Raw genomic sequence first — 16,493 nt, 5'->3', positions numbered from 1 at the left:
TTTTGAAACAAGAATGTACTCATGTGTTAATATATAAGTGGCCTGGGTAGCAATGACATAACCTCTCAATTATCGATGATTTTGATATAGACTTATGACTTTTGACTATCACAATTTTCTAAAATGGACGGCTGAGATTATTTATTTTATTATTAATATTTTATTAGTAATTTTAATAAAAAATAATTTTTTAATTATTTTCAATATATTTTTATCTTCTAGAAATTTTTTTTTTTTATAATTTTCAAAATTCTGGAAATAAAAGAAATATATAAAATAATTATATAAAAAAAAAGAGTTTTTAATTAAAATTATTAATTAAATATAGATCAAAAAAGAAATAATCTCAACTGTCCATTTTTAAAAAATTATGGTAGTCAAATTTATAAGACTACATTAGAATTTTCACTCAATAATATTCAACTAGCTTTAACATATACTTCGTTATATTGTATGATCCATAAAGGGAAGACTCTACGGCCTACAAAGATTGAGGTACATTCTTGATCCTCTTTTTGAAAAATTCCTCCTTGGTGTGCTTGATCTTATATTCATTGACCTCCTTGGAAGACTCTTGATTGCTGCGGGTCTAAGCCTGATGGATATCAATAGCTTACTCTTTTGATTTACACTTGACAAAGAGGTAATACACATGTTCAAGGGCTACCCTGGTTTCTCTTAACCATTAACATTAACTCCCCTGCCACCCCATCTAGTGAGATTCGATCCTGCAACTCTTTAAAGATGGATATTCCGGCCAGTTATCCATATTAGTATAAAAGTTTGCCCCCTTGTGACATATTGGTATAAATGTTATCGTCGACGATAGATTGGTATAAAAGTTAGCAAGTTGTGACATATTGATATAAAAGTTAGCCATCAGCGACATTTTGGTATAAAAGTTAACATGTACGTGATGACATGTATTTACTATTACTAGAACAGAGTATGCTGACATCACCACTGCCCACGTGTCGCTCTCTCAATAAAAATTTCCCTACCTAAATGCAATGATGATGCCATTTTTTTATTATTTTTATTTTATTTTATTTTTTGTTGTTGTGGAGCTATCATATTTAACATTTTTTTTTTTTAATTTAAACATTAGAAGCTTCCACATTACATCTAAAATATATCAATTTATAGTAGGAAATTGAAACAATTATAAATAGCACACTAATAAATGACCTCTTATATTGAATTATGTATTAGACGACGTTAAATAGGTATGATACTATATCATAATTTCGATGAAAATCTAAAATTTTAAAAATACAAATATTTTTCATATGTAATACTTATTTATATTCATATATAATAACAATTTTTTTTTAAAAGAATGTACGAATTACAAATAGGTTTTAAATAAACGTGCATCGCACGGATTCTAACTTAGTATAGGTATACAAGTTGGCTGGTGACGAAGTTTAACCTTTTTTCTTGTTAGAATAATAAGCGTATATTGTACAAATTATTATTCTTATTCTTGTAGCTTAATTTTATTGTTTTTCTTTACTTTTTTTTGCCTCAAATATTTATTGTAAATTTCTTGGACTTTAAAAGCCAAAAAAAAAAGTCAAAGAATAATAATAAAAAAAATAAAAAGACAGGATAAAAGTGAGAAAATTTGAGAATATAGAGAAATATTCAAGATTATGCATAAGAATTAATCAAGAAAAATTACAAGATCATGCTTTGATTACATATTTTCAAGATTCACTACTACAAAAAGCGTGTTTTTTGGACGCTTTTTAAGCCATTTTTCGACGCTAAAAAGCGTCGAAAAATTATTTCTCGACGCTGTAAAAAAGCGTCGCAAATCCATGAGTCGAAAATTTTTCGGAGACACAAAAAAGCGTCGAGATTTTCGACGCTTTTTATTGTCCAAACTAATATACGACGCGTCGAAAATTACGTATTTCGCGCATTATCCCAAATGTATGAACGCTTTTTCCTGTCCACATAATCAAATTTAGCGACGCTTTTTGTTGTCTTGCGTTTATTCGTGTCAGCCTATGGTATGGCGGGAAAGTCTTTGAAATTTGAAAATGTGCAATTATGTAGACATTAAAAAGCGTCTAGATTTATTTTTTAATTAAGCTTTTTTTTTTTTCTTTTATCAATTTATCATCATAAATACATTATAATTATTTAAATTTATCATAAATTAAATTAATTAATAACATTAAAACAAAAATAAACAAAAATTATATATAACTAGATTAAAAAAAACAATAATTATTAATCAACAATAAAAAGAGTACGTAGTTAATTACCAAATTTAGAAAAGAAAACATCAACACAGTACAATCAATAAAAAAAAAATGGTCGCATATTATAGTATGTAGCTTGTCCCTAAATAAAAACATCACTAATATAAGACTAAAAACCAAAATAGATAGATGATGGCCACATTGATCGATATAGTCGCTTGTTGATGCTCAAGTGTCCCGGCCTATTCTTTTGTTGCACCTACATTGCCTTTTCCAATCTTCAAAAAAAAAAAAATACAAAGTATAAATTAGTCTAAATCATTTTTTACCAGAGCAACCACCGTTACAAATATGAATAACTTGATCACACTCAGTTCATACTTTATATATTTTTTAACACAAAGGAAGCACATTCATATTATATCATAATGTAACTGATGAAATAAATCATCAGAACAAAAGAAGGAAAGTTGCTGAATTTAACCAGCAATCCTAACAAAAGGAAAGTAGAGGGCATATGATACCACACTAAACTTTCAAAGTACTTCCTAAAACAGCATACATAAACTAAAAACAGAAGCATTACAGCATAATAATAAAAGATAGCAGCAGCAGAGTTGTTGATAGCAGCATAAGGATGAGGAAACATCAGCTTTGTTTGAATTAATCTCACTTTCATTTTTCTTGTCTTATTTATTCATCCATCTTTTATGAGAAATTTTGTATTTTTTTTTTGTAAAAATTAGAGCAAGTAAAATCATCAGACCTCAACAATCACATAACAATTTTACACTAAGAAGCCATAAGAAGCTCTACACAAGTAAAATCATCAGACCTCAACAATCAAATAAAATTAGTCCACCCTTGTCTATGCATTTTTCATGAAATTTTCTAAGAAAAATCAAAGCCATAAGAAGCTCTACACAAGGGCATAAAAGCAAGTAGAGATAAAAGGATTTTCTTACAACACCATGATAACACATAAGAATCGTTTATATCAGTTTGTTCCATAATGATACATTATTCCAAAGTTCAACAAATCTGAAATCCCATTATTATTGCAATGGCAGAATAATACCACTTACTAATGTAGTATTACCCTTGGCATCTAAATAAAATAACAAAATGAAGTTAAAAGAAATAATCAGTTTAAGTTGATTAGCAAACAAATTAAGTGGCAAGCAGCAAGTAATAGTAATATTATCAGTTATACCTCAAACCAAATAGAAAAAGACTATTGAACATTCTGGAAATTCCAGAGCTAGTAATTTATAAGGCAACCCTTCCAAACATCTTAAAATAACTTTTGCACCTTAAAGCAAAAAATAAAACAAAACTTATAAAGATATATTAAATCAGAAGTTCCAAACCATAAAGCTACCCTTGTGCTTGTTACTCCATTTTCCATTTTTTTTTTGGTGTATATATTTGTTTGGTGTAGTGGAGTTTATAACATTGCTTGCTGCTGCCTGTAAGTGTAAGTGTGACTGAAAGAGATACAAAAACAAAGAATAAATTTGCTGAAACCTTGTTGTATGAACAGCAAAGCAAGCTACTTCGTGGTCACTAGTTTTCTCAGCTATATGCCTATATTGGCAACACTCCCATTATCTCAGCAGGTCTTCCTTTATGTTAGTCACAGCAGGTCTTCCTTTATGTTAGTCACAGCAGCTTTATATCATGGTTTTAGGCTCAAATAAAGCAGCAAAAGATGGAAGATAACATGTCAAGACAGCAAGCAGCAGGGGAGCAGGGGAGCAGTACAACAAGCAGCATGGGAGCAGTACAACAAGCAGCAGGGGAGAAAATCAGGGGAGCAAGCAGCAAGCAGCAAGCATCAGGGGATTCAATTCTGAATTCAGTTCTGAATTCAGTTCTTGATTCAGTTCTCAATTTAGTTCTGAATTCAAACTCCCAAAAAATCAAGTCTGAATTCAGTAGGTTATTGTCCACCTTATTTCAACAAACATCCTTCGTTCAAATGAAGATTTTAATGGCTTAAAATATATTTTTGTTATTGTAATAGTCGAAAATGGCAATTGAACGATCTTTAAAAAAATAGAAAGGGTAGGTTCCATACCAAAATCAAAGACAAAAGTTTTTGAAAACAGGACCCAAGATCATGTTGATTATAATAGGAGTTTTAGGACCACATCAATAAAATTGGTCCAAATCTTTTCCAAACTTCACTGATCGATTTTAAAACTTGATTCTATGTATATATTTTAATGGTCCTACTTAGCTGCAGCAACAATACAAGACTACCAACTGTAATTAGGAACCTAATTATCAAATCATAAATACAAGAAAAATACAATTAAAGGTTCAGAATTTCTTTAGTTCAGAATTTCACACCCCCCCCCCCCCACAACAACAAGCAGCAGCAACATGGCAGAAACACACCACAACAACAACAAGTCATGAGTATTAGGCAAGGGAATGAGTGAGAGCTCATAGGAAGACAAAATGCAACAATTCTGAAATTCCTTAATACAATTGTCCATGACCTTACATGTAGTGTCGTAGATAGTGAATAAAAAAAGGTAAGTCGAGGCATGCGGCTATTCAAATCCAACTAACTCACACACATCCATTTTGGTAATCTATCTTTGCTAGACAACAATAGGAGTCTACTAGGACTGTAAATATATAGACTAATTATAAATTGTATAAAATTGAGACTTTCAGGATGATGTACAACTGCATTTTCACTGTCAATTACTTAACCATAACAAAATCAGACAAGATTATGAATATATCGATGTTTGATGCAATGAAAATCGTACCTTAATAAACTTTGGCTTGTCTAAAACCACAAGCGAAATGTAACTCTCAACCAGAAAATCTACAGCTGCAACAACATCAAAGGAAATATCTGTTTATAATGAAAAATTTTAGCCTCATGCTTCCCTCCAAACATCATAGAGTTGTTTAAACATAATGCAAATCATTTATGACAAGTTATTTAACAGTGTTCCACCTTAGAAGTAAGCTTTCTGCACATAAATTTCTGTCAATTATGTAAATTCATACATTGCTTACTTTTACCTCTAAGAGGCAATTGTCATCACTGAGCAATTGTCAATATTTCAGATTCTTGATCCAAAATAAGAGCTAAAAAAATATAGGCAATGAAAGAGGACTAGGCTAGGGGAGGCAGTAGGCTATTGCTTCTAAGAGTAGAGCATGTGAAGACAGAATGCAATCATCAGCCACAAAATCACAATAGAAAAACAAGAAATTTCATATCGAAACCCATAAAATTCATATCAAAAACCATATTTGATTTATCAAATTATTTAGAAATAGATAAAATAATAAATTGATAGTGAATAGTGATACTGAACGGAACCTAACTACTGCCAAAGAGAACAATCAATAAATTTTAAAGCTATATTATAAGGTTAATTAAGGATTAAATCACTAACATAACTCTCTCTACTTTATCCATAGCTGGCTCATAATTGATACTTGTTTTGTTACATAATCGAAAATAGCTTACTCAGATCTGCATCAGCCTAATCCAAATGCCATTAACGTTACCAAAATAAACATCACACTATATGAGTCCCAGGAGCACTTCCACATTCAAGCATCACCAACTTTAACTTTGGTCCACAATTCTTCCCCTCCAGGTGAATCACATAAAAACTTAATTTTTTCTTTAATGATTTTGAATAACTATTTCACCATATATTTCTTTTCGTTTAATTTTTTTACATGTGATATAAATATTTCTACATCAATTTCATAAGAAAACGAAAGTCTTCATCTCTTTTTCTCTCTCTCAATCATTAAAATAAGTTTTGAATTTTCCTTTCCATATTGATGAACCAGAAGCAATTGTTTGTTTTACTGGTATCATCAAGAACCCATAAAATTCAAAGCCTACAAACTAAAACCCATAAAATTCAAAGCCTACAAAATTCATATCAAAAACCAGAAAATTCAAAGCCTATAATAATATTCATATAAAAAACCCATAACATTCCAAACTAAAACCCTAAAACGCCATAAAAATCATAACAAAAACCAAAAAACAATTTGAAAAAAAAACATGAAAACTTGGATTTATAAACAGAATTCACGAAAAAAAACAACATAAAAAGAAATTAATTTATCTAAGTAAGGGCAAAAAATTACCTCGCAATAAGAGATTGATTCTTGTTCTTCATCACCAATGCAAAATCGAAGACATGCAAACAAATAATTCCCAATTTTAACGAAAATTTAGAGAATTGTGATATATTAGGTGCCAAAAACGATAGAGATATATACCTAGCAACAATATTGTTCAGCAAATTATAAATTAATACCTCAAATTTATGAAACTGACGAGCCACAAAACCCCAAATTCCTTGAAATTTAGCAAGCAAAACCCAGAAATTAACCCAGAAACTGACGAGCCACAAAACCCCTAAAATTATTTGTGATTTTTTTTTATCGCTAATGAAAGTGATGATGGAGTCCAAGTTTAATTTAGAGGAGAGCAGAATAGATGGGCAGTTTATTTTGGGAACCTATTTCGACTGAGGGTGAAACACAAACCCGCTAATTATTTCATTAAAAAAATTCAAAATTGCGGGCAACCTTACTCACGTGCATAGCACGTGAGTTTCTCGACGCTTTTAAGTGTCGAGAAAATTTTCGACTATAAAAAGCGTCGCAAAAAGACGGAACCAAAAATTAAAGACTGACGCCCCTTCAACAGCGTCGAACCAATTGCGTCCAAAAATCACTCTTTTTGTAGTAGTGATTACATAGAGTTTTTTTTTTTTTTTAATATTCAATTTTATTTAAGTTTATTTGCTCCCAACTTCTTAAATATTACGACTTATTATATGCCAATATTAACTTTTGAGAAATAATATTAAATCAAAAGAATTTCTCTTTAATTTCCATTCATCTTTTGAGACTTTTGTTTGAACTCACAATTTTTTTGTTATTATTTGTCGATAATCTTGGGTGCATGAGTATAGAGGAAAGAATTATTTGGCATAAAATGATAATTAACACCAAAAAACTCCGACAAGAAATTAAGGGTGAAATGTCACAACTTGTTAATTTTTATACCAATTTGTTACAGTTTGTTAACTTTTATACCAATTTGTCACCGGTGCTAACTCTTATATTAATGTATCACGAATGTGCTAACTTTTATACCAATGTGATCAATTTGCTTGGATATTTTCCCTAAAGAATCACTTCCTAATGCCAAAGATGATCAAAATAGGTTCAAATGATGACATCATGGTTTAACATTACAACCAGCTGACCAGTCATAGCTTATGTTGATTACTGATAGGTCTATTACATTATGTCTACAATTCAGTAATTGAATGGAATAAAAATAACGATTTTGCTAAAAAATGGTATCTACTTGGGAACTCGATCATGTTCACTTAATTAAGGTGTTAAAATGGTATCAGAGCCGAAGGCCGAATTCAATAGCATGTTGTGCCTTAGGGACACATACTTAAGGAGGGGAGAATGTGTCTATGGCGCTCCCACATTGCTAGTTAAGGAGAACGAAGTCGTTGTTAAATGGGGATTGATTCATCAGCTCAATAATTAAAGACCTTTTGGATAGAAATTCATTATTTCCCCAAAACAAATCCTATTAAGTTAACCTAGGTAATACATACAATTTCATTTCACTAACAAAGATAAAACACATCTATAATTTTACACGTCATTTTATGTTGGACTATCAAATTTTTTTGATATGAAATCCAAAAAGGTGATTTTCATATCTTTAGTAATCAATAATTTAGGAAACTAATTAATTGTATTTCATAACCGTCACTTTTTACATTAGAAAAAATTGTGAATAGCAATACTATTGGTTTATACAGATATTTTAATTAAGAAAAAATTATTCTAAAATATCAAACAAGTTTTGGACTTTTGGTCTATAAATAGCTTAATGTGTTTAATTTATTATCAATTCACATCCTTCTTCGAAATATATACACTTTCACTCAACATAACCATGTCTAAAGTTGAAAATATGGTGAGTGATCTTGTAAGAGAGATAGATGAATTGTCTACTCTATATGGTGCAAAATTTTTTATCATAATTAATCCCAAAAATGACAAAAAGCAAAGGGAGAAAGCTCTTGAATTGAAGAAAATGTTTATGAAAAAACATGAAAAAATGCTGGAGGAGAAGCTTCTCAAATTGAAAAAGGAACATCATCGTCGAATTAAGAAGAAAAATTGTGGAATTCACATGCAAAAAAAGAAGAAAATATATTAAAAGCTTTTCTTTTGGAAGAGTTGCAAGGTATTGTTGTCTTATGTGATGAGAAATTGAAGGTGTTTTGAGGAGTGCTTGCCTAAGCTAATCAAAACATATCTTTAGGATAACTTGGCTTTCTTTCTATGTGTGTTAAGTTTTACTAATTTGAGTAATTTCCTATGGGAAATGTATAAATAAAAATTTGATCTTTTATTTTCCGTTAAATGCCTTCTCTAGAATATATTTAAAATTTTAATGGGTTCTCTTTACTTTATCGTTTCTTAATTACTTTACGTGTTCAATTAAAATTCAACACCCACAACTCTCACATTAAATGCATCTTTTTTTTTTTTTTTTTTTTTTAATTAGAAAAACGCGCCGAACAATTTATTAATCAAGGGACAAAGTGTCCGATAGTCTAAAATTAGCTTTATGGCAAACTTTTGAATCTTCATAATACTCCCTCCGTATTTTAATAAGTGTTACACACTTACACTTACCAAATCCGGTCGTGTTTTAATAAGTGTTACACTTCTTGTTTTAGCAAAAAGCTACAGTAAATTATTATATCTCTCTCCTCTTATGTCCCTACCTAAACCTACTACTTTTTAAATTACATTTTTCCTCTCACATGTCAATACTTTTTAATAAACTATTAACCCCACTATTATTCTTTTACAATTATTTTTTAATACTCCAACTACCCCACTTACCTCTTATTTTATTTAAGTCAATTAAATTACCTAAAATTATGTGCCGGTCAAACTGTAACACTTAAAATAATACAGAGGGAGTATAGGTTTTAATTATGAATTGTAAAGTTACATGATATGCATGTATTAACAATAAACATACCACTAGTCTAACAACACATCATATGTCAGTTAAGTCATATAAAAAAGAGTTAATCATGTTTGTAAATTTTAAATATTTAATGTTCACTTTGGCCTTGTTTAGTTTAACTTTTTTTTTTTTTTTTTTTTTTTTTACTTATTTCAGAAAAAATAAGTTCTAATCATATCATTTCAGAATTTTAAAAATAAGTTAAGGCCAGATCATCATTTTGGGTGCAGTTTTTTTTATCGCTAAATATCATCATTTTGACCTTATTAAAGGAAAACACATTAATACAAATCTAATAAGACCCCACTTGATATATTTCTTTTTTTTTATATATATATATATTGTACAAATAAGGTCAAAGTTTGGTCAAGTCAGACGATTCAATTAGATCAGACCACACCTGATCAAATCATATAAGGATATAACTATTTATTACACGCTTTATATTTAAATAAGTGACACATTTCACTTGTGTACGTTTGCCAATGCAAATCTTTGAGTTAATATTATGTTTAATCATCAATAAATAAATATTATAACTATTTAATATTAATAAACTACTAGTACTCCCTCCGACCCTTTATTAAAGTCCCTTATTCCTTTTTTGGCAAATCAAAATTAAAGTCCAATTTTTAAAAATTTTCCCTTTTTAGTAAGTGCTTTTTTTTTTTTTTTTTTTTTTTTTTTTTTTTTTTAATACCATTGTAACCTCATTTTCCTTATTTAATCCCCCAAAATATCCTCAATTTTTATTGATTTATTGTGTCAAATATTTTTTGCATTTGATGTATTGTAAATAACAACATTCGATTGGCCTTTTTTTTCGCGTTATCCCATGCATTGATGTATTCTCTTTTTTCTTTTTTCTCACTAATTATTTAATGCATTTAATGTAATTTGGACTTTCAATCATATGATTTAATGAATCTACAATTACCTTAATTCCTATGAAAAATGAGAAAATAGACTTTAAAAATGGAATAGAGAGATTATTTACTTAGACGATTCTAACAAGTACCCATAAAACTATATTTATTCTTAGGTATAATTCACAAACATTAGTCAAAATTAATTAGATAAATAGTGCAAAAAGGACAAAATATTTCATATACACTAATTTTAAACTACAACCATCAAATTAAGCTTTTAATTGAGTTAGATCTCTAACATAATATAGCGCTGACGTGACATATAGTAAGGCATTTAGTTCAGCGTATTTTTACTTTTTTCAGAAAAAATAAGTTCATATATAAAAAAACAAGTTCAGACCAAATTAGAAAAAATACTCCCTCCGTCCCCGAAAGAACGACCCATTTGGGTTGATCACGCGAGTATTAAGAAAGTTAAATAAAAAGAAGTAAAAGTATATTGGAAAGATAAATTTACATGGGGTTTGGAAAAAAATAGAGAGAGAAAGTAATAAAATTACATGGAAAATCAAATTTTTGTATGGGGAAGCTAATTTTGCAAAAATATTGTTGCAAGTTGGTGGGTGTTTTAATGCAAATGGGTCATTCTTTTTGAGACTAAAATTAAGCCAAATGAGTCGTTCTTTCGGGGACGGAGGTAGTAAGTTAAAATCCATATCATCGTTTTATGTGCGGCTTTTATCGTAATGATAAATTATGAAAATTACATATTAATAAAAGGAAAATGTTAGACATAGCCCATAAGGCTACATATAAGCATAAAATTTACACTTGAAAATCGTAAAAATTCAAGAAATCATAAAATATAAACACTAATTACACTGATTTATGCGTGTTTTTGTCATGAATTCCTAATTTTATATTCCCTCTGTCCCTAAATTACATTCCTATTTGTAAAATTACACGGGAATTAAGGAGGAAAGAATAAGACAAATAACAATAATGAAATATTTCAATGGGAAATACAAACCATTAAATGATGTCTTTGGGTAAAACAAAGATAGATTAATGATTAATGATGTCATGTCATCAATCCTTGCACAAAAAAAAAAAAAAAAAAGAACCAATAACATGTTTTTAATTGAAAATTAAGAACCAATCATATTCATTAGGTTAGTTATGGGAAGTACAAACTTGAGAAAAATGATGGAGAGAGAAAATAAGAGTGAGATTAGGATAGTAAGAGTGAAAAAGCATTAAATATACAACAGAAAAAGAGAGTTGATTTGGGATATTTGGAAAAAAAAAAAAACTTACTAAAAATGGAAAGGAGGAATGTGATTTTGGAATACCCAAAATAAAAACCAGGAATGTAATTTAGGGACAGAGGGAGTACAATTTTCATGAGTGTATTTAATGCTTATATATAGCCCTTAGTAAGGCTGAGCAAAACAACCCGAAAAACCGAAAACCTGAAAAACCGATCTGTAACCGTTCCGAAAATTAGGGTACCCGATCCGATAACCATAACAATTCGAGTACCCGTTACGATAATTTGTTATCGGGTATGGTTATGGGTATCATTTTAAAATTAACAGTTGCCTGAATCGATCTGATAAGCATTTTTTTTTGTTTTTTTTCCCTACTTAAATCTATTAATATAAATCTAAACTTTTACTTTTCTTCATAATCACTTTATGATATTAATGATATCATAATAACTACATAATTAAGTTTAATTATCATTATTGAATATCTTATTGGGTACCCGAAAACCGATCCGAAAATGCGGGTACCCGAAATCCGGGTACCCGAACTTATCGACACAGGCTATGGGTATCACTTTTAGTGATTTTGGTTATCGGGTACCCGGACCGTTAGTACTAACGATATGGGTACCCGTCCCATGCTCACCCCTAGCCCTTAGGGCTACATATAACATTACTCTTAATAAAATACGCTTTATTACAAATCTAACAAACCCCACTTGATATAATTTTTCTTTATAGATTATCGTAGGTCAAAATTTGGTCAAATTAGACAATAAAATCAAATCAAACCAAATTAGATTAGATTAAATTAAATCACACCAAATCAGATCAGATCATACTATACCAAATTAGTTTAAACCAAATTAAATCAGATCAGATAAGTAAAAATAAAGTGAATTAAATAAGCCCTAACTCCTTGCCTCGTAAGGCCAAAAGCTAATTAAAGAGTTAGGCCACTTTGCCACACTCACAAACAAACGGAAGGTGTATATGAAATCATTCTTTTCAATTTTCAATAATACTGTACATTTTACGAATCAAAAACCAACCAAAAAAAGAAAACAAACGCAAAAACTCTGTTACAAATTCCTTTCTTATGGAAGAGAGATTAATGGACCAGGAACTTCCACCCTCTCAAAAGCTCTAAAATCCCATCAATTATATTTATTATTATTATTATTATTAAAAATTATGCCATGTAATTCCAATTTCCATCTCCCAATTTCCCTCATTTTCTCTCTCCTCGATTTTGAATGAACCTGGACTAAAAATGGCGGAAGGTGAGTTTTTGTTTTCCAAGGAATTGGATGTTGCTGTTCGTGTTGTTCATTTGGCTTGCGCTTTATGCCAACGAGTTCAGAATAGCTTGCTTTCTACTAATGGTTCCCAGGTCAATTCTAAAGATGATGATTCTCTCGTCACCGTTGCTGGTAATTCTCTTTACTTATTCATATTTGTATTTTTTTGGTTTTTATGATTTGGGTTTCATGAATTTTGGCTTGAATTTGGTGTTTTGTTTGATGGGTATGCTTCAATTATATGAATATTTTCTGGGTTTGTTTTGTATTGTTTTGGTTTTATGATTTTAATGGCAATGTGGGTTGATAATGAAATTTTGTATGATGCTGTTATATTTTTGATAATATTGGGTGCCCTTTAATTGAGTGTTTGATCAAATTTTTCTATATATTTTTGATATTTTTGCATGAGTAATGATTTTTATTTGATAATGGTGTTTTAATGAGGATGCCTTTAGACAGGTTGAATGGAGGGTTTGGTTAAATTTTTCTTACTAACATTGATAGTCTGTGAATTTAGATTGATTATTTGATAATGGTGTCTCAATGAGAACACCTTTAGATTGAATGTCTGTTATACATACACGGGTGTACTTAAAAAATGATAATGGTTTGTGTTAATTATACAAAGGTTTGAACTTTCAAGGCTATTATGAATTTCTCACAACTCATCTTTGTAAGTAGTAAAGTATTCTTTCCATGATAAATTTTGCTTGATAACTCAATTAGTGAAATACTATCTGCCGAAGAAAGTAATGTAATGGAGTCAAAGACTTACAATTTTATTGAAGTACCTCTCTGGTGAGGCCTTTTCAAAAAATTCTTATTTATGTCTCTGGACTCTGGAGGTTACTTTATATCGAATATTACAGAACGGTAACTCATAAAGACTGGGGGTAATGTGTACGCCCTGTTGTGTAGTCGTATCAAGTCTTGAATCAGAATTAGAAGTTTCTTGGTTTAATTATAGCTTGGATCTGCCTTTAATTTTTTTAAACACTAAATCATAGGAGTATTATTTTTTAGTTTTGAAGATTGTCTTACCTTTACTTGAACAGCATTGGTGTTTCAATGTCAGTAATTTTTTTCCGTCATGTTTTTGCAATCAGTTATGAAGTTTTGGTTTTGTAAATTGATGGATAGCCTTTACACTTGTGTATTCATACAAATTTGACATTATATTCGTGTTATGCTTTGTGCACATGAATTTGATGACAGATCGGCATTACTGCATGAACAGATTATAGTGTACAAGCTGTTGTTAGCCAAATACTGTCAGAATCTTTCGGAAGCCAAAAGTTGTCCATTGTTGCTGAGGAAGATGCACAAACTCTCTCAAAGTCTGACTTGTTGCAGGCAGTGGTGAATACAGTGAACAAAAGCTTTTCAGAAGCTCCTAGGTTTGGTCTTAAAGTCTCAAATATTCCTCTTGCCCCCAACCAAGTGCTTGAAGCCATTGGTCGATGCAACTCTTCTGGTGGTCCTAAAGGAAGACATTGGGTTTTGGACCCTGTTGATGGAACCCTGGGTTTTGTACGTGGCAATCAGTATGCTGTTGCCCTAGCATTGATCGAGGAGGGAAGAGTAATACTAGGAGTCCTGGGGTGCCCTAACTACCCTGTGAAGAAGGGTCTAGTGAACCACCATCATCAACTCACATCAGAAATGTCGTCCGCCTCTCCTGATATGTGGGAGAAAGGCTGTGTAATGTATGCAAAGAGAGGCACTGGTAAGGCATGGATGCAGCCATTAATTCATGGAGAATTGAAGCTTAACTCGTTTGAATCTGCGAGAAAAATTCAAGTTTCCTCCGTTAAGGATCCAGCTCTTGCAACATTTTGTGAACCAGTGGAAAAAGCCAATACCAGTCATTCTTTCACAGAAGGGGTTGCTCACAGTGCTGGACTTAGGTGGGTGTATTTGTGTTTTTGTGTGTGTTTGACTACCAAAAGAACACTCTATTTTCAACGATGATGTTCTCGCTGTTTAAGCCAAATTAATCTCATATCAATCATGATATGTGAAGTCATGAATATATTAAGACATAATTTGTCTAGATTACATGTGTTTTTCTGGATAGTTATCTACTTTACATTTCCTTTCTATACAATTTTGTTTGTCTTGGCAATATTTTTGTGAAGACTCTTTTATTGTCTTATTGCCATCCTGTTATGAAAAGAAGGAAAGGGTGTTTACAATTTCTAAGCTGATGGGAAATATAATTTAGAATGAACTCCATTAGGCGTGTTCTTAACCTGCTCACACATTTAACTTAGCATTTGAAGGATTGGTTTGTCTTTCTCTTTTGTGATTTTTGTATGTCTAATTTAGAGTATACTCGCATGGTGTTATTTGGTTTGCCCTGTGGTTAATTTTCTTAAACTTGAATGCTGTAAAGTGTCAGTTTGGTTTTGGTGGCAATTTTATCAATGCAGTTAAGTTATATACATGTAAAATATTAATTGGTTCGTACATGAAAGGCTTGATAACTCCCTGATAACTATAGTGCCATCATTATTCATTGAGTTCTACAGTTTGTATTTGAACCTTATGGCTCCAATTTATTAAATTGTTTCCAGGAAGAAGCCTTTGCGTGTATATAGTATGGTGAAGTATGCAGCCATAGCTAGGGGAGATGCGGAAATTTATATGAGGTTTGCTACTGCTGGCTATAAAGAGAAAATATGGGATCATGCTGCTGGTGTGCTTATTGTACAAGAGGCTGGTGGTGTGGTCACCAATGCAGGAGGACGCCCACTGGACTTTTCAAGGGGAGTGTATTTGGAGGGTCTTGATCGTGGGATAATTGCTTGTTCTGGAGCTGTATTACATGAGAAAATTATAAGTGCTGTTGATACTAGTTGGGAATGCTCTCTCCTCTGAAGCCTGTGGTAGTATCAGCATTTAAGAGGTATTATGTCATAGTTGAATCCTTCTCTCTTGTTTCTTGCTACTTTGGTTCATCTTTTATCCTCAACAAGAGAGTTATGGCTATTTTTTTATATATATAAACAAAGATTTTATACCAGTGACGCATTCATTTTACCATTTGTTGGAGTGTTGAGAATCTGACAGTCCCTTACCTTTCATAATGACCATAACAATTACCAATCCTTGTGAGTGATTAAAAAAGAGAAACTGCTAAATTAATTCTTTACACTCTTGTGACTAATCATAAGTTTTAGTGTTTCCTCAAAGGTTGATGTAATAATAATAATATTGTGCTTTGTTCATTCTTATGGCGTAGATAGGCTTCAATTCCACATCCTTTGCTTGATTATTATCACCTCCTAGAAATATACATGCACATTTCAGTTGCTATAGTTTCTATTGTAATGGGTGTTAGCAGCTGAGAGTCTGAGACCATCTTTCAATGCCTTTCTTACTTACAGCTGAACTGCATTTTTGAACTTTCTGCTGCTGCTTCTTCCAGTGAACTCAGGAGGGATGCCCATGAAGAACCAGTAATAACTTCCTGCAAAGACAAAAAAAAAAAATTTCCTGCAAAGACAGCCCCAGCAACCAGTGCACTTGCTTTTCCATTTTTTCGCTTCAAACAAGCATCTAATTTTGTGGAATTGCTTGATATTTTTTCCTTGGCATCGAGTTGCACTTGTTGAATTTGGCTGGCTAAAAGAACAGATTTATGATTTATCTACAGTTAATGCTTTAATTCTCTTTGCAGTTGTTACCTGTTCTAAACCAATGCTCTATTTGAGGATGTATTCAGATACATACATTGAATAAGAAAACTCTCA

At 31.1% G+C, this 16,493-nt stretch overlaps 1 protein-coding gene and 1 long non-coding RNA gene across 5 annotated transcripts; one reads left to right on the top strand and one right to left on the bottom strand.

Moving 5' to 3' along the window:
• Positions 1 to 2,021: 2,021 nt before the first annotated feature.
• On the bottom strand, positions 2,022 to 6,941 carry LOC145606011 (uncharacterized). Of its 3 annotated transcripts, none has more exons than XR_014105191.1 (5): positions 6,530 to 6,941; positions 6,357 to 6,382; positions 5,000 to 5,064; positions 3,584 to 3,700; positions 2,022 to 2,491 (listed from the first exon to the last, which is right to left on the bottom strand). It is a non-coding gene; the product is annotated as an uncharacterized LOC145606011 (long non-coding RNA). The 3 variants fall into 3 exon arrangements; XR_014105192.1 differs by having other exon boundaries at positions 3,595 to 3,700; XR_014105190.1 differs by lacking the exon at positions 3,584 to 3,700.
• A 5,483-nt stretch (positions 6,942 to 12,424) lies between these two features.
• On the top strand, positions 12,425 to 16,473 carry LOC145605028 (3',5'-bisphosphate nucleotidase AHL-like). Of its 2 annotated transcripts, none has more exons than XM_081661035.1 (4): positions 12,425 to 12,867; positions 13,976 to 14,645; positions 15,315 to 15,646; positions 16,128 to 16,473. In XM_081661035.1, the coding sequence occupies exons 1-3, from the start codon at positions 12,708 to 12,710 to the stop codon at positions 15,616 to 15,618; spliced, it is 1,134 nt and encodes a 377-aa protein (XP_081517161.1). In that variant the 5' UTR covers positions 12,425 to 12,707; the 3' UTR covers positions 15,619 to 15,646; positions 16,128 to 16,473. The 2 variants fall into 2 exon arrangements, with proteins under 2 accessions (XP_081517161.1, XP_081517162.1); XM_081661036.1 differs by having other exon boundaries at positions 16,169 to 16,472.
• Positions 16,474 to 16,493: the final 20 nt, after the last annotated feature.

Source organism: Chenopodium album, chromosome 22 (assembly GCF_948465745.1).
Source record: "Chenopodium album chromosome 22, dcCheAlbu1.1, whole genome shotgun sequence".
Classification (NCBI taxonomy): domain Eukaryota; kingdom Viridiplantae; phylum Streptophyta; class Magnoliopsida; order Caryophyllales; family Amaranthaceae; genus Chenopodium; species Chenopodium album.
Note: the sequence above shows the minus strand (reverse complement) of the source record. Positions and strands in the feature narration are given on the sequence as shown.

Bases quoted from the DNA above. Each gene is read 5' to 3' on its own strand.
- LOC145605028 (XM_081661035.1), top strand. From the start codon at position 12,708: ATGGCGGAAGGTGAGTTTTTGTTTTCCAAGGAATTGGATGTTGCTGTT. The intron at 12,868-13,975 runs GTAATTCTCTTT...CTGCATGAACAG, and splicing joins TTCTCTCGTCACCGTTGCTG to ATTATAGTGTACAAGCTGTT. The intron at 14,646-15,314 runs GTGGGTGTATTT...AATTGTTTCCAG, and splicing joins GCTCACAGTGCTGGACTTAG to GAAGAAGCCTTTGCGTGTAT.